The following is a 16883-nucleotide window of genomic DNA, read 5'->3' on the forward strand; positions in this document are numbered from 1 at the left end:
CCTGCCTGTTTATCTACGGAAAAAGGTGTGCATAACTCTTTCACTAGTCTCTGGTGGAGAATATATCACTGAAACATCACTGTACAATCGTAAATAAGGTCCCGTTGATCTAATTCTATGCACTAGTCTGTTACCTTTGTCCGGCACGAGGATCTCTCGAATCATCGATTACTCGCTAAGCACAGATTAACGAATCTCAGTATGAAGAGTAGGTTGATATATCATAAGTTGACCATAATGAATTGCTTGCAACTATAGCCAGTGAGCGCTAAAATACCTCTCATGTTAAAATGGCAGGGACGGAGTACATGCAGTATTGCCTCAGCTCGGTGAAGATGTAAGAGCAATTGCAGGGAATATGAATATTGAGTATGAATGAGTCGCCATCCCGCAGTCACAGTGAAAAGTGGAGGGTGGGTCCCAATCTGACTTGAGGGTCTCCCGCGTGCATTGGGCAAGTTCAGGGGTTGTGCTGTCAGGTCAATTCATCGCTTGCTTTATAGGGGAAGCGATACGGGCGGCAGGCTGGAAACCATCTTCGAACAGTGCCTTGGGTGTCTAGTATGCGAAGAATGATTCCTTTCTAGAGCTCAGTCTTTCTAGCTTCGAGGTATTTATGATTTATCCTACAAACCATCATCGAAGATAGGCTAAATGTATCCTCCTGCCCTCATTCAATGTTCCTAGTAGATTCTTCTTTAGCGACCCAATTTGACCTTTGTCTACACCACAACACCATCCAGAACTACCTCATCCCAACCATCCGGTCAACCCTTGATCCACAGGAATACAAGTCCCATTGATCAAGCTGGACCCTGGCCCGCAGGTGATCGAGAGACAAAGATCTGCCACCTGATCAATATCGCACATTGCCAGCTTGGCAGCTGTCATCAGATCCATCGCCTTGTCTTTCCCTTCCATGTTGATTCCCGTCATGAACGCATCCGTGATATTCGTGTCCATCCCACCCAGCATCAAAGCATTACACCGAATGCCCTTGGAGCCATAGAACGTGGCCGTGTTCTTGGTCAAGCCCACCAGACCATGTTTGCTCGCTGTGTACGCAGCACCTATAGTTGAGCGTATGAGTGACCAACGTTTTTGGTTGAGGAAGAAAAAGATAAAAACACTCACCCGCCGCAAAGCCTGCTTTACCAGCCACAGACACGATGTTCACGATGCGCCCATCCACCACATCCCTTTTCAACATATCCTGCACCGCCAACTTGCTGAGCAGATACGGCGCCGTTAGGTTCACCGCGATCACGTGGTTCCAGAGGTCCTCATCTAGCTCTCCGACGGGGTCAAATCGGTCCATGATTCCGGCGTTGTTGATCAGGATATCCAGCTTCTGAAACCGGGCGACGATCTTCTGGAAGAGGGTCTGCACGTCCGACACGGAGGTAATATCGGTCTTGATTGTCAGAAGTCGGCTGGTGTTGTCCCCAACTGCAAGTTCTTTGGATGTGTGATCGAGGCGATCCTGGTTGATGTCGCAGATGACGACGTTGGCGCCGGCGTGGAGGTATCGGGTTGCGATAGTCTTGCCCAACCCGCCTGCACCGCCGGTCACAAGGCACGTTTTGCCAGTCAAGTTGATGGACATATTGTTTCAAGTTGGATGATGTCTTCTGCTCAGCAATGTATCAGGAGATCGACGGCAGAGTTTAATTACTTGAGGTCTTCAGATCGAACCCGTATTTTCCCATTTTGCGTATACGCTTCCCCACATTTCCTAGAGCTCTTCCCCTGAGCTAGTCTCAATTGCCGTGATATGTCGGTCGTTAGCCCTGAAGACCAGTCAAGTGGGCGCTTGAGGGGGTGAAGCCGCGTAGTGACGGCCATGGAATGTCGTATTGGCGTATTCGGCTCGTCGGGGCGGCGAGTGGATCCCTCCGCAGCTCTCTATGCTTGCCGGGAAAGGAGGGAATACGCGAAATACGTGTGTGGATATACAGCCAATCTCGCAGCCTGGAGCCGACTTGCTGCACCTTTAGGTGTATGTCTGTTGTTTGAGATTCAGGACTTGTTGCGAATTCTATTACTGTAAACCTCCCTCAAGTTAACCTTGTTCACCAAGAGCATTGCAAAATTCATCATTATCGCCAGTTGTTCCGGCTGTGAGCCCTATCTTCTAGGCAAGTTACGGCATCGGTGATGATAACCAGCCAAATGACAAGCCTTAATAATCCAGACAGGTTCTCTTGGAGTGAGTAAGTATCAGATGAGCCATTGCTTGTGCCATAGCTCCTAATTCATCCCCACGTTGCAAGACAGTGACTGATCTTCCGACAGTAGCTTGCCTTTTTCAATTCCAAGACACGGCCAAGAGAGCAAATCGAAGCACCAACTCCAACAAACAGCTCCCAAGCCAAAGCCGAATCCCCATTCATTGAGGAGATTCCCTTCCGATCAAGTTTAAGGCTGATATCTGGGATTTCCCCGCGTTTGATCCATCCTAGGGCAACTTTTGTGGGTCAATCGGTCTTGGATGCATATCATAGATTATTCCGAATTAGCTCAGACGGGGTCCAGACTATGCAGAATCGCACATTCCTAAGGCTTTTGCTTTTGCTATCAAGCGACTTGGCGTGAGCCTTGCCGATCGCTTAGGGGTAACCATGACCCTGTTGGGTATGTGCAAAGTGGCAACCGATCTCTGTCTGACCTGGCTCACTCGCTTCAAACAAGGGGTTTTTCGGCCTTTGACGAGGTTGGCTTGCGAGTGGCACCACGAAGATAAAAGTCGTCGGTAATCCAGCCATGAGGCAACAGCAGAATAACCTACATACATCTAATAAGAAGTTTTTCTTGTCATGATAAGCTTATCATCATGGCATGGCTGTTACACAACAGGATGACTTGGAGCGCAGGGGAGGTTGTGCTATTTGTCCCTGGCTCTCAATGCTCCACCGTGCATCGCGCGAACCTTCTCTTTTGGGTTAAATTGCAGCCACCTGCCGGTTATCTTATCGCTCCCCAGTTACGGTTATCGCTTCCCCAGTTTCATCGGCATTGGTCAAGTATCTACTAAGGTCTTACTGAGCCAGACGGCAGTTGCTGCCCTAATGCTGTCTCATCACGGTGCTTGTCGGTTGATAAATAGTCCTGTGACGCTCATCCCTGAGTGACTGGCGGCTTCTGTTGACTCCATTCACAAAGCATAGCGAAGATGATTGCACAAGACGATGAGATTCAGCAGACTCCCCTGGCATCGACGGGGGAAGATGTTCGTCTGGAACATCTAGGATATGAGCAAGGTATGACTGACCAATGACATAGCCAAAGACATGCTGACCATGTGTCATCGCGAAGAGCTCAAGCGGTCTTTCGGGCTGCTGGGTATGATCGGTTTCAGTTTCAGTGTAGTCACCTCGTATGTCTCATCCTCCCAAGGTATTGTATGATATTAACCTGCTAACTTGGCGATCAGCTGGACGGCGCTTAGCGGTGTCTTCATCGTGGGAGTGACCTCTGGTGGTCCACCTGTCATGGTTTTCAGTTTCATCGGTGTGAGCCTGCTCACCCTTGCTGTTGCCATTCCCATGGCCGAAATGTGTTCGATGTACCCGGTGGCAGGAGGTCAATACTCGTGGGTTGCGGCATTAGCACCTCCAAAGATCGCTCGAGGACTATCATATATAACCGGTTGGTTCATGCTGATAGGTATGCTTGATCCTTCTCCCTGTTCAACGTCCAATGCACATAATCTAACGAGACCTGTCCCGCTCAAAAACACAGGTCTCCTCGCAATGGGCGCGACCAACAATTCCATCGCCGCCCAATTCGTCCTCGGTATGGCCAACCTTGTCTTTCCCTCGTACGAGATTCAACGCTGGCAGACGGTGCTGGTCGCCTACCTCGTTGCCCTCCTGGCCGCGGCCATCAACATCTGGGGCCCGCACCTCCTCAACCGCCTCGCGCGCTTTATTCTGATATGGAACATCGGCGCCTTCTTCATCACAATCATCGTTCTCCTCGCGACCAACGACCACAAACAACCGGCCTCGTTCGTCTTCGTGAACTTCCAAAATACCACCGGGTGGGACAAAGCGATGGCTGCCATCGTTGGCATCCTGCAGGCCTGCTTCGGGATTTGCTGCTATGACGCGCCGTCGCACATGACGGAAGAGATGAAGTCGGCCTCCAAGCAAGCGCCGCAGGCGATCATCATGAGCGTGGTGCTGGGCGCCGTCACCGGCTTTGCCTTTTTGTTAGTGCTGTGCTTCTGCATTGGCGACATCACCGCAACCGCCAACTCGGCCACGGGCGTCCCCGTCATCCAGATCTTCTACGACTCGACCGGCAGCAAGGCTGCCGCCTGCGTGCTGGCCAGCATGATCTCCGTGATTGTCATCGTGGCGGGCAACAACATCCTGGCTGAGGGCTCGCGCTGCGTCTACGCCTTCGCCCGGGACCACGGCCTCCCCTGCAGCACCTGGCTGGCCAAGGTGGACAAGAAGAGACAGGTCCCGGTGAACGCTGTGTTGTTGACGCTCGTCGTGCAGCTGGCGCTGGACGCGATCGATTTCGGGACGAGTACCGGCTTCGAGACGGTGATTGCTATCTCCACTGAAGGATTCTGTACGTTGCTTGCCTCCTTGCCCCGACAGCTCACATACTCCTCTTTCCCCTGCCCTCATCACCCACTTTCAACTTTAGTACAGTGGAACTAACTCTTCACCATAAAAAGACCTCTCCTACGCCACCGCCCTCGCCAGCCGCCTCCTAGGCTACATCACCTCCCACCAGAAGACAATGACAGGCCCCTTCGCCCTGCCCTCCTCTCTGTCCATCGCCCTCAACATCCTAGGCCTGCTCTTCCTGCTGTTTGCCTCGATCACCTTCAACTTCCCCACCACCTACCCGGTCACCGACGATTCGATGAACTACACCAGCGCGGCTATCGGGGTCATCGCGCTGATCGCCCTGGGGACGTGGGTGAGCACGGGGCGGAAGAACTTCACGGGGCCTGCGGGGGGTGCCGCCTCGCAGGGTATGGTGGTCGAGACCGGGAAGGTTGTGGAGGATGCTGAGCCGGAGGGGAGGTTGGAGGGAATGGAGAAGAAGGGATGAAATTTCGTTCATGGTACATGAGTCGTTGTTTGAGCATTTATGCGAATTTTCACAAAGATTAAGCTTTATTGGTCGTTCTATCTGTGACTTGGTTGTGTTGTAAGTGGCGGTGCTATACGTGGAACGGTGTAGGATCCTTGGCATATCGATATATCTAATCTCTGGGACTTGACCCGTTCCAGAATTTGCTACGTCATTTTGTAACATTTGAATGAGTATACTATAGTCATTGAGCTGAATTTCTTCCTCGAGATAATATTTTTGTACACCGAAATAATCTTAGCCTGCGCGTTATAAGGAGGGTCTAGGATAAAAGCCTCATACAAGGGGACAATGCGTCGCCAAGTAGGCGTCACTTGTCTCAGGTGACCTTCGATATTACATTCCAGTCTCGGAGCCATTATTTACTTTACGAAGTATTTAAAAGGTCTTGAACGTGTATTCCTCCCTGGCATAGAGTGGTTGTTGAAGACTGGCCTGGTTCGCCGCTTTAGTTCATTGATGCCTACAAACAAGATAATCCGTGACTCTAGTAGCACCTTTTGTTCATTGATACTGTAGGCAGACCACTGCTCTGATCGTCTATGTACTGTACTGTAGACGTGGCTCCGGCCAGATCGATCATTTTCATCCCAACTAAATTGGTATCCCGCGAAGTAAGTAGGGGCCGGACATTGTCCATATGACCCAAGAGACAGACACTTTTAGCCCAACAAAGAACCAACCCTGAAGCAGACAAAAGAGAAACTCAACGCCATTACTCGCCAAAATGCAAAGAGAATGTACAACCAAATCACGACCGGCTCTTCTCCCACTTGGTGATTCTCCGTTTCAGATCGCCCGCGGTCTGCTGCATGGGGTTCAATCGCCGGTCGCGCGCCATGGCGGCGTAGTTGTCCCCGTGCTTCTCCACCAGCCGCAGAATCCACTCCTCTTCACGCTTGCTCTGGTGGCGGGGCTTCTTGGCGGCGACCTTGCGGCTCTCCAGGTCGGCCTGGAGCTCGAGCTGCCGGACGATCTCGCTGTCGGCCTGCTGCTTCTGTGCTGCACTCATCGGCTCACCAGCCTCCTCATCCGCCGACAGATCGTTCAGCGGGTCGTTCAGCGGGTTGTGGCGCTTGTGCTTGCGGCCCGCCACCTCGATCTCGTCGTCGTCCTCGGGGCGGATCACGCGCAGGATCTTGCCAGTCGCCGGGTCGCGCTCGACGCGGATCTCGCTGGCCGCGTTCTTCTGCGCCACGGCCGTCGCGCTGCTCTTGATGTGCAGCGAGTCCTCCCGGTCGCGCGCAACGCCCCCCTCCTTCGTGGGCCGCTTCTCCGAACCGCCCGTCGGCGCGTTCAGGCGGTGGACCAGGCCCAGGTTGCGGTAGTTTTGGGTGAGAGTCAAATCGCGGTTCCTGTTCAACAGAGAATTCGCATGTTAGCTGGGTTGCGCGGGGGGTCAAAATTTCGTCGTCGGGTGTCTCCCGTTGCGGGATGATTTTGGTCCGTACCAATTCTCAGCGATGATGGCATTTCCCAGAACATTGATCTTCTTCCGGCCGTTCTTCAAAAGACCGGTGCGCTTGGCCTTAGCCTTGGGCAAGCCGGAGCGGTTCTTTCTCTTCTGGCGCACGTTGGTCATGGTGTGTGGGTTGTTTTGTAGAGATTGGGATTGTTGGTTGTTGGAGTAAGATGCTGGCTGGCTCCCTCTCAAGGAAAAAAAAGTTATCGGGCCTCCCGAAAACTTGTGAGGGTTGTTTGCATTGCAGGTCTTGGCGTGTTTGCGCCCGATTGATAAGAAGAGCAAGCAAGATCCGGAGATCGGGGGTTCCGATGAGTCCAACACGCATAGACTAGACTAAGGGTCTTACCTACTAAGTTAGTTAGTTATTTAATTCTCTCCTCCGCCCCCCCTCTCCTCGGTCAGCTCAGCTCTCCATGACCTGTCCATAAGTTGCATCTTTTGTTGATTGCCCCACTGGACTTCCTCACGGCTATGGTTTCCTCTGCTTCTCTCCCAATGCGTCGCATTGGCTTGGCTCTTGCCGCTGGGGTGGTCTTGTTTTCTGCGTTGGCTGTCGCTCAGGATGCTATCTCCGTCGGAGAGCTTTCCGCAGGGGAGATCGAGGATGAGCTGCAGGTGAGTTTGTCTATCTTGCGTGGATCCTGCCAGCAGTGCTACTTCGCCATACTCCCATGATTCAGTTTGGACTGACACGATTCTCAGAAATGCCCCTTGGTCGAGTCTCTCAACGAGCATAAGCGCGCCACGAGCCCCCAAACCACCAGCTTGATGTCCAAGATCTTCGCGGTCCTGTTCCCCGGAAGCCCAGCGGTCAATGCGATCCTGGCCACCATCTACATCTCTGGACCTCCCAGTACGTCAGCCACATCTCATAATCCCAGTTCCAAGAGCTAACAAAACCTCCCTTAGACTTCCTTCTCGCCCTCTGCCCCCCAAACATCGACCCCTCCTCCCTCTCCGTGATGGTCGCCTTCGCCGTCGGCGGACTCTTGGGCGACACAATCTTCCACCTCCTCCCAGAGATCTTCCTGGGCGAAGACGCTCCCGACCACGTCCGCTTCGTGATGGTCGAGCCGAACCGCAACCTCCTCCTGGGGCTCGGCATCATGGTGGGATTCTTCACCTTTGTCGCCATGGATAAGGCTCTCCGCATCGCCACCGGTGGCCAGGGGGGACACTCGCACTCGCACTCGCACTCGCACGAAGACAGCCAGATCACAGAGGCCGCCAGCACCACCAGCAGCTCCGCCAGCAGCACCGCCAACTCCTCGACCGTGAAAAACCGCAAACCCGCCACCGCTGCTTCCCCATCCTCCACCGCCCCCGCTACCACTACCCCCGAACCCACTACGAGCATAAAACTCGGCGGCTACCTCAACCTGATCGCCGACTTCACGCACAACATCACCGACGGCCTGGCCATGTCCTCCTCGTTCTACGCCTCGCCGACCATCGGCGCCACCACGACCGTCGCCGTCTTCTTCCACGAGATCCCCCACGAGGTCGGCGACTTCGCCCTGCTGATCCAGTCCGGCTTCTCGAAGCGCAAGGCCATGGGCGCGCAGTTCGTCACGGCCATCGGGGCGTTCCTGGGCACCTTCATCGGGATCGCGGTGCAGGAGCTCGGGGGAAACTCTGCTACTGCTGCTTCTGCTGCTGGCACCACCTCCTCTGCGCCAACGGCAGGCCTCCTCGGCACGAGTCTCACCTGGGGCGATATGCTCCTCCCCTTCACGGCGGGGACGTTCCTGTACGTGGGCACCGTGTCGGTCATCCCCGAGCTGCTGGAGACGAGCGGCAAGGACAAGCGCACGGAGGTGAAGCACATGATCACCCAGTTTTTGGCGGTCGCGGCGGGCGCGGGCATTATGTTGTGGTAAGTTATTTCCCCCACTCTCCTTCTTTCCTCTTGCAAATTACTTCTAAAGATTTGGTGACTTTGTGATACTGACGGTGTGGTATGATAGGATCTCCTGGGATTGAGGTTCTGGGAACATAGATTAGAGATGTGGGAAGGGTTAAGTGATGAGGGGTATTGTATCTTTTAGATCATGCTCGCTTTTGGATGTTTTAGGTGTTGACCTGTAAAAATTTAATATTATGAGATAACAGTGCATGCTTAGTCTTTGGTGAGATTGATGATCATCGTTGCCCACCGTATACTTGACGTAGCAGGGCAGTACTTCTCCCATTACCTCTCTTGCATGGTATCTGGCTCGTTTTCCTTCATGGTAAAAGAAATACGTAAGCGCTATGGTACCAAACAGAAGCATAGCGAAAAGGGTAGTCTAGCCAATCCTCCTGATTCTCATGATCATTATCCTCACTGCAATTCCCAGGGATTGTATGTACAACTCGACGATACAGCTCGGCATGGGTAGGGGAACTGAATTCCACGTCCTCTTCTGTGGCCAGGTGCGTGCATGCCCACAGTTCCCGGTCCGCGTCACCAAGACGCCCGGCCACCTCCCACCCCCGCGACTGAAGGATCCGGTAAATGTTCTGGCACCACGCAAAGCCCGCCTCGTCGCAACGGTCAAGGTAGCACTTTGACACCACAGCCACTGCGAATAGAAGGACATGCGCGGAGGACATCAGATTTCTCGGCTGCAGGTGATAGGCCACCGTGCGGCGGATTTCGCGGGCTGGCGCGCGCAGCAATGTCAGCATAACGGCACCGGGCGTCGGTTCCTTACCTTCCTGGCACAGCGTCACGGTGTGGTAAATGCGTCTGCGGATCGTCAATGCCACGATCCAGAAGAGTAGATGGGTTTTGGCTGTGGCTAGGCTGGTGAATTGGTACAGTGGCGGGTCGGCGAGGTCATCCTCCGACCACGGTAGGGGCTGTGAATTGGCAGGTCGCAGCATGGTGCGTTCCCAGGGCGCAGAAGGTCGAGTCTCTGAGGAGCAGTTTTCGCTCAACCCATCAGGCGAACATGTGCGCAGCCTCTCTGCCAGATCGAGACAGTGCTGGAGTAACACCTGGGCAGTTGTTTCCTTGCATTCGGAACCAGGTTGGTGGGAGGTTACGTCCAGCCTTTGTTGCAGCCGCGCGCCTTCGGCAAGCAGGGCAGACATCGCGTCAAGGGCTCCACGTCGATCTGGCCCCGTGTGAGGCACTCCCAATCCCCGTCGGTGGCCTTACGGGCAGGTCGTGATGCAGAAGGCCCGCACCTGATGTTAGGCCATCTAAGATTGAACACAGCGGTACTGTCCGCTCCTCAACTTATTGCGGCCACTTCTGTCGAGTGATCATTGTCCCGGTCAGATCTTGAACAGAATGGTCCCTGAAAGACGAATGATTGAGGATCGCCGTCGCGACCCGTACATGAGTCAGGGCAATTGTGCAGAGAAGCTTCACATGTCTGCATTGTCTGTCGGTGGGGCTTGTGTGTCAATTTCCCTTGCCCAAGGGCATTTGTACTCTCGAGATCAGCCACATTACCTCGTAGGTGTGGAAGACGATGGTCGCGTAAAATAGATGAGGCGTCGGAGGAAGCTTCTGGCGAAGTATCCATGCCATCACTCTTAGCGCCTCGCTATACAATTCCCCGCCGTCATTCATCAGCGGGAGGTCGTTGGCTTGCTTCCCCAAAAATGCGCACACGAGGGCCATGATGGACCTGTCCAGCAGCGCCGACTCGCCGGCTAGAGACGGAAACCGCGCCATGAGAAAGTACCAGCTATCATCCCTTGCGTTGAGATCATCGAGATCGGTGTCGGACGCAAAGAAAGTGTTCAAAAATGTGGAGAAGAGCTGGGTTCGAGCTTCAGTGCCCAGATTCAGAGGCGCCGGGAGTGCGAGCGGTTTTAGCTGCCCGAGCAGCTGGGTAACGGGCCTCTTGCTTGTGCCGGAAGCATCGACGCCAGGGTATAGGAAATGCCGATTTGTCTCATAGCCCAGACATCGCGTGCCCCTCTTGACGCATCGTGAAAACTCGGGCTTTGCAAGGTCGCACTAATTGGGGGGTGACTGGATTCTTATCACATGGTTCACAACTCGATAACAAGAAGAGTAGACGAGACTTCACACACATGCTCTGATCCTCCGCTATCTGCAGGAGGTGCATCCCCGAGATTGATAGGGAGTCCCGCCCATCGGAGTATGTCGAGCCGGGGACGCTCAAGGAGAGTGAGGGAGCTATTCAGGAAGTAAGGCAGGAATTGACAGTCAGCCTCCAGTATGGCAATGCTCGCTACACATCTGATCTCACGTGGCTTTGAGTCAGGTACGTACCGTCCCGCAAACTCCCACACGAACAAGTCACCTGAATTCTGCTTGGTTGTCCTTTTGTTGGTGGTGGTTGGCGTGGCGCAGGTTGGTCCCGAGAACCAAGTGGAGAGGAAGAGCAAACCAAGTGGTTGAAATTGGGAAACATTACTCCGAATCATGGATGACAGCAGCAGTCAGACTGAGGCTAACTCAATCTACCAATCCGAGAGAATTCCCGGAACCCTCCCACTGGGCAGGTCGCTTACGTGCAGAATTAGACTCGGGAGTAAGGTAGTTAGTTTACGGGCCCATACTACAGCATCTGGTTGCCTACATTTGAAACCTATTTGACTATGAAATCCTTTCAGAGAAGCTATAACTGGCTAGGTAGTTGAAAACTGGTTGCTAACAGTTTCAGACAACTCGCCCTCATTTTAAACCAGTTCTCAGACTAGTATTGTACTTTATTGCAACTTCTTCTCTTGAACGAACCTTATATAATGTACAAGAATCCCCCGTTGAACCACTACGGGTTATATCTTCCATCATTGTTGATAGTAGAAGAACATCTTACTCTGCCAACCAGCCTTTTAACTTAATTATCCCCACCAGACATCATTAGTGATTGTATGCGTGAATATATACACCTCACACATCAGACGAGTCACGAGGTTGTGAAACAGGAACCGGGGTTCTGAATTTGGCCAGGACATTGGTGTCATGCTGAGAGACGACGATCCGACCATAAAGCTCCTGTGGTTCCTGGCTCTGCGCCTCCTCCGGGCCAGAATTCCGGTAACGACGGAGCAAAAGCACTGAAACTTTCTTGGCACGCTCCAGGGTCGTCGGCTCCCATCGATCGATCTTGCGAACACGCAAGTCATTCAGAATATTCAGCAGCTGGACTGCACTGGGCGTCGCGCGAAACCATTCTTTCCGCCTCCTGCATACTTTGAGAACCACGAGTAAGAGGACAACAACCAGGTGCTGCATGCTATTAGGATACCAACAAGGAAAGGAGAGGTTCAGGAAACACTCACGGCCCCGTATGCCATGGCGACCTCGGTCACTGTCGCATGGGATCCCCACCATGTTGCGCTCGAAAATGCGAAGGTCGCGATACATCCAATCAAGCCAACCCAGGCTTGTACGGGTTGAATGACTAAGAGAGATCCGCGAGGTGTATATTGCGGCGAGTCTCGGATGAATTCTGGGCGACTTGAATGCCGGAGTTCGGGGTCGTGTTTCTTCAGCCTGCCGCAATCGTGAGCAAATAAGGTCTACTCAAACATGTGCATGTAGATCCCACTGACCAGTAATAATAGCGAAGAAACGCTAGGCAGATAGCTGCCCATACGATCATGATCGCGTTGCTAGCTGAGGTGCTCACCACTTGAACTACCTGAAGAATCCTGTCAGTCATCACGCTTTCGATCAGTACAGAAGCGAATTCTGTACCTGCTGTGTGACAAAGCCGTTGTTGAGTCTGAGAAAAGGCACCCAGCAAAATGCAAGCACCGTAGCCAGTAGCGCTCCTACCGGGACCCGAGTTCCCTGGCTTAGGATGCTGAGCTTCTTGGTGATCCAAAACTCTCGGGGCATAGACCTTGCGATCCCATACAATGTACGCGATGCGACATACAAAGAGGTGTTGGCCGCTGAAAAGGCGCTGAACAGCAAGCAGCCATTGAGAAAGCCAGCCATGGCCTTGCTTTTGGTATTGAGGGCGGCAAGAATAATCATACTGCTCGCTGAACCAACGCTTGCTGTCGCTGAGAAGGTGCTCTCTTGCGTTCCATCATGAAGCCGTGGAAGGCGATTGTCATTCCAGCTGACGGTGAGGATCTCGCCCACGGTACACATTATGTATACAACGACCACGACGTAAGATATCCATCTAGAAGGCCAACGGATTGCGTGTGCATCACGAGCTTCAAATGCTGCCATCGCATACAGCTCAATACCCTGAAACGCATAGGCGGTAATTGGGATGGCGAAACTAAACTTTGAGTTTAGATGATTTCAAAGTAAGAAGGAACTTTAGCGTACCACGCAGCATGGCCATAATTCTCGAAGCCCATGCCAGCCTCGAACTTGGGAGAGGAGGCTGCAATGTGTGAGTATAGAGTAGTATTTTAATTTGAAGAACACAACGTACCATCGGCGATTTCCTTGGTATCGCCTTGACCGCAATGTCAGCACAGCAACATCTGTAGCACGCGAGGGCCACTCACCATTACCAGCAATTGCATAAAGATAGATAGAAATAGATACTATCATTATAAGTTTCAAGAAGCCACCAATCGTCTCCACTATCCCATACCACTGTGTTGTGTGTCCATTAGCTCAGAGTCAACTGGGATGAGCGAGGCATCTCACAAAAACACCAGTCAAATTCAGCAGGAGGAACACAATTGGAGCCAGGGCGTAGCATATAAGCGCCCGCCAGGTAGTTCCTAACCCCCAGTACGCTAACAGCGACCCGGCCATACTATTCTGACTTGCAAAGGAGGCCGCATACGCATACCTTCAAGTCTTATGAGCGCTGTCACTGCAGATGAGCCGGCTTGTACATACCAATAGACGAATCCGATTACCCAGCCCAGGTCATCATCGACGAAAGTGCGGACATATTCAACAATAGCATTGTAAACCGGAAACTGTTGTGTGAGTTCGGCAACACACTCATTAACCGAAAGAACGACAACGCTCATGATCAGCGCTGCAAGAATCAAGCCCAATGGGCCTGAGATAGCAAGAGCAGATCCATTGTTCACAAAAATTCCACTTCCAATCACAGCGCTCAAAGTGATGAACTGGTTGGGAGTCAGACATGATTAGAATAATAGTTGGGAGCTGGGTGCTGACAAAGATCTGAAAACCGAAAAGCTCTTGCCTGGTGAGGAGGTATCAGCCTTGTGTCACAATACCTCGACTTGCAAGTTGAAAAGGCATACTTGAGTCTCTCTGGAGTTTCCCCTCGAACGGGCATTGCAGAAAATGATACACTGGACAGTGATTGTGCCAGCGGCAGAACGAATGAAGTAATGTCACGTCAAGATAGAAAGAACTGCGGCAAGGGGGATAAAATGATATGCATCATGGATAGAGCAACATTCAATTAACAAAGGCTTGCTGTGCCATGGTGCCATGACTGTGACAGGACACTGAGTGCTTCTAACCAGGAATACAGGGCTAAGCTGAGCCGCAAACAACCGATTGGGATTGGATTGGCTGTTGATAAGAGGGGCTGCCGAGCGTCTGCAACTCACGAGCCCGGGACGCAATGTTCGATGATTGTGTTCTTTTGCTGTCTAGCGCGAGTTCTGATTGGCGAAAAAAGCCAAGAAGCACCAGGTTCTTCGTAAAGGAAGTGCATCGGTCGCTGACTCGTGTATGCGACCAAGGGTGTATATAATCACGGTGCCGGGAGAGAGAGGCAGTGCCCGGCCTGCACGTTGTGGCCAGCATCTGACACCATGGCGACCTCCAATAAACTATATCAGCATGTACTTTCTCCCAGCGTCTCCACGTATATTGAGATGGCCGCCGATATTGTGGATTATCTGAAACAAAGATACGGAGACGACATTACGACCGAGGTGAAAGTAAGTCTGCGTTCTCCCCAGATGTTGTGAGTTCTATGAACGCTAACACTGAAGCGGCAGTTCATCCGTCAACGATGGGTTGTCTGGGTAAATCTGAGGATGGACGAGGCAAGTGCTTAGCGCTCTGTGTGACTAGTGAGGTGGGCTGAGCTAACCTTGAACAAAGGAGGAGTTGGAGTAAGGCTTTTGCCATAAATCTGCCTTGGATACAGGGCTGGCTGACAGGGAATGAAACAACTAGACAGATGGCACTCGAGTTGAAGGAGCGCGACGAGGAGGAGTAGGTGGCCAAGTGTGCAGTGCGGAGCCGAGTACGGTAGAGTACAAGGTTAAGGTGGCGCGGGGAAATCGGCACGAAGGCGAGGTTCGTGCGTCCGGCTGATTTGGGAAAGGGGGGGGGGGAATGCTCGAGTCTCGATGAATCCTGGTGGCTGAGCCTCACAAGGTCAGCCAACAAATTGTGAATGTGAGTGAGTGGTGAGTGAGTGAATGAGTGACAGTCACAAGGATTGGCCTGAGGCAATCAAGGCTTAGCTGCATCACTCCCCGATCATTGCCTGATAATCTGTAATTTCGTCATACTACTGCGATGAACAGAGTTTATAAATAGATTGATTCTGGCTCTAGACTCTCCTCGTCCTAGACAGATTTTTCGAATTCAAGGTCCGAGGAAGGATGGCAGCAACCGGACAGAACACGGATATCTGGCAAGCCTATCTGGAAGAGCTGCCCTCACACCATATCTCGTCTTTTCAGAATGCGATTGCTTTGGAGAAATTGCTCGCTACTCGCATTCCTTCAGTTCTTACATCCAAGGAAGAAATCCGCGTCCGAGTGACGGATGTCCAAAACGGTGGCAGTGATTCCATCCTCTGCGAAACCGCGGAAGCCCTGCAACGAGCTTTGACGTCCGACGATAAGGGGCTACGGATCATGTATATTTTACCCTCACTATTCTTGTTATATAGTCTATAATTAACTCAATAAACCAGTTCGATTCACTCCTCCGACTCAATCACCCCATTGAAAATCTCACCCAGGTTGCTGGCGTATTTATTGCGACGATATCACGTCCACCCGTCCTTTCTTCAGGTTCTGCTCTCATTCGGAAGCAACGTCAACGTTTCAGAAGCAGGAAACAGTCATGTCTATCTTGGTGGGCACGAGAAAAACTCATGTAGGTCGTTGAACAATTATTACTCATCGATCTCGTATTGCAGGGGCTCATCGTAGTTGTTGCAGACATCACATATCAGATCAACTACGTTGAGGAGAAACACCACCGGAAGACTCTGACTTGGTCGTGGCGTCATACCGGAGTATACCATCATCACTCTGGCGCAAAAGGTGGGAAGGCGTTTGATCTCTTCATCCTCCTCCACCCAAATGACGCCAGTGTTTTCGAACGAAGGATTCACAATGAGCTGCAAGTTGCAACAAGAATACTTGCGGGATCGAGTGGAGATTCTGAGCACAACAACTATATTCCCACAGCTCTTCACTCGCTTGCCTTGTCCTCATTTACTGGAAACTGGCGATGGTATTTGCGGGACCTAGGGAGGCAGTTTGAGAAACATGTAGGCTGTTGCCTTTTCAATCGCACTCGCTGTATCGTCTTACAAGATCAAAGTGGCTGATGATTCGTCTCAACGTGGAACTCTAATAGAACGACCTCGCTCTTACAGCTGTTCCCGAGGAAGCCACACCCCTAGAGAGCTATGACATGGTCTCTTCACTTCGAGACCTGAACGACTCTGTCCTGCGTGCTCAAGTGTGTTGTCGAGGAAACCTTGAGTTGGTAGAAAAGCTGAAAGCGGCGACAGCTTCTGGGGTGCTGACAACGGCAGATGATGTGTTGAGGCAGATTATGATTGAATACGACGCCAAGGGAACTGAGCTTCATGGCTATCTTGCAAGCTGCGATGAACTCATTCCCCGGATCCGGAACGCAATTGATTTGGTATGCCTTAGGAAGGACGAAACTCCCATTGGACAATTTCTGGGACATCACGAAGACTGATGATATCCAGGCCGGATATACCTTATCTCTTCACAACCAACTTGATACAGCGAAGATCGATCGCGAATTACGAGACCTCATCGGTCATCTCGAGATGTTACAGCGGGACTCGGTCGATGACAGCGCTGCAGTCAAAATCATAACTTTCGTTTCAGCAGTTTACCTACCCGGCTCGTTCATCGTCAGCCTCTATGGCATGAACTTTTTCGTGTTTGACACGGACGCCCGCCAGATCGTGATCGCCCACGATTTTTGGATTTTTATAGCCACATGGCTTCCACTAACGCTTGCGACGGGTCTCATATATGTTCTCATTGTTTGGTTTGATGCATGGTGGAAAAGAAAGCCATTTCGCTTGTTCGAGCGGCCAGTCAGGGCGACCAGAGTGGAGGCAGGTTTGGAGCCGCATGTCATAACTAAAAGCTGACAGGAAAGCTTCCAATGCTTATTGTGTACTGT

General features: G+C 52.1%; 8 protein-coding genes across 8 annotated transcripts; 4 read left to right on the forward strand and 4 right to left on the reverse strand.

The window, feature by feature from the left end:
- Positions 1-750: 750 nt before the first annotated feature.
- On the reverse strand, positions 751-1606 carry BO82DRAFT_394918 (SDR family NAD(P)-dependent oxidoreductase; the record flags this gene model as incomplete). The annotated part of the gene is made up of 2 exons (XM_025638759.1): positions 751-1070; positions 1135-1606. The coding sequence occupies 2 exons, from the start codon at positions 1604-1606 to the stop codon at positions 751-753; spliced, it is 792 nt and encodes a 263-aa protein (XP_025488273.1).
- A 1566-nt stretch (positions 1607-3172) lies between these two features.
- Positions 3173-5085, forward strand: BO82DRAFT_435325 (putative GABA permease; the record flags this gene model as incomplete). The annotated part of the gene is made up of 5 exons (XM_025641019.1): positions 3173-3260; positions 3316-3376; positions 3434-3666; positions 3742-4584; positions 4694-5085. The coding sequence occupies 5 exons, from the start codon at positions 3173-3175 to the stop codon at positions 5074-5076; spliced, it is 1608 nt and encodes a 535-aa protein (XP_025488274.1). The 3' UTR covers positions 5077-5085.
- Positions 5086-5598: 513 nt separating this feature from the next.
- BO82DRAFT_357671 (nucleolar protein 16) lies at positions 5599-6760 on the reverse strand. Its single transcript, XM_025636080.1, has 2 exons — positions 6570-6760; positions 5599-6473 (listed from the first exon to the last, which is right to left on the reverse strand). The coding sequence occupies exons 1-2, from the start codon at positions 6698-6700 to the stop codon at positions 5870-5872; spliced, it is 735 nt and encodes a 244-aa protein (XP_025488275.1). The 5' UTR covers positions 6701-6760; the 3' UTR covers positions 5599-5869.
- Positions 6761-6968: 208 nt separating this feature from the next.
- Positions 6969-8701, forward strand: BO82DRAFT_357672 (Zn(2+) transporter YKE4). Its single transcript, XM_025636081.1, has 4 exons — positions 6969-7198; positions 7286-7436; positions 7493-8459; positions 8551-8701. The coding sequence occupies exons 1-4, from the start codon at positions 7079-7081 to the stop codon at positions 8564-8566; spliced, it is 1254 nt and encodes a 417-aa protein (XP_025488276.1). The 5' UTR covers positions 6969-7078; the 3' UTR covers positions 8567-8701.
- Positions 8702-8809: 108 nt separating this feature from the next.
- Positions 8810-10987, reverse strand: BO82DRAFT_394922 (uncharacterized protein; the record flags this gene model as incomplete). The annotated part of the gene is made up of 4 exons (XM_025638760.1): positions 10821-10987; positions 10619-10724; positions 10029-10541; positions 8810-9565 (listed from the first exon to the last, which is right to left on the reverse strand). The coding sequence occupies exons 1-4, from the start codon at positions 10973-10975 to the stop codon at positions 8810-8812; spliced, it is 1530 nt and encodes a 509-aa protein (XP_025488277.1). The 5' UTR covers positions 10976-10987.
- A 233-nt stretch (positions 10988-11220) lies between these two features.
- Positions 11221-13868, reverse strand: BO82DRAFT_394923 (amino acid transporter). The gene is made up of 11 exons (XM_025638761.1): positions 13754-13868; positions 13665-13692; positions 13374-13612; positions 13176-13323; positions 13031-13121; positions 12955-12978; positions 12846-12903; positions 12255-12795; positions 12110-12198; positions 11837-12050; positions 11221-11783 (listed from the first exon to the last, which is right to left on the reverse strand). The coding sequence occupies exons 1-11, from the start codon at positions 13786-13788 to the stop codon at positions 11445-11447; spliced, it is 1806 nt and encodes a 601-aa protein (XP_025488278.1). The 5' UTR covers positions 13789-13868; the 3' UTR covers positions 11221-11444.
- Positions 13869-14275: 407 nt separating this feature from the next.
- On the forward strand, positions 14276-14688 carry BO82DRAFT_405598 (uncharacterized protein; the record flags this gene model as incomplete). The annotated part of the gene is made up of 4 exons (XM_025639497.1): positions 14276-14404; positions 14465-14491; positions 14571-14581; positions 14646-14688. 4 exons carry the CDS (start codon positions 14276-14278, stop codon positions 14686-14688), a joined length of 210 nt encoding a protein of 69 aa, XP_025488279.1.
- A 391-nt stretch (positions 14689-15079) lies between these two features.
- Positions 15080-16851, forward strand: BO82DRAFT_405599 (uncharacterized protein; the record flags this gene model as incomplete). Its single annotated transcript, XM_025639498.1, has 5 exons — positions 15080-15339; positions 15397-15581; positions 15647-15981; positions 16071-16364; positions 16435-16851. 5 exons carry the CDS (start codon positions 15080-15082, stop codon positions 16849-16851), a joined length of 1491 nt encoding a protein of 496 aa, XP_025488280.1.
- Between the last annotated feature and the right edge of the window lie 32 nt (positions 16852-16883).

This window comes from Aspergillus uvarum (genome assembly GCF_003184745.1).
Source record: "Aspergillus uvarum CBS 121591 unplaced genomic scaffold BO82scaffold_60, whole genome shotgun sequence".
Taxonomy (NCBI): Eukaryota; Fungi; Ascomycota; class Eurotiomycetes; order Eurotiales; family Aspergillaceae; genus Aspergillus; species Aspergillus uvarum.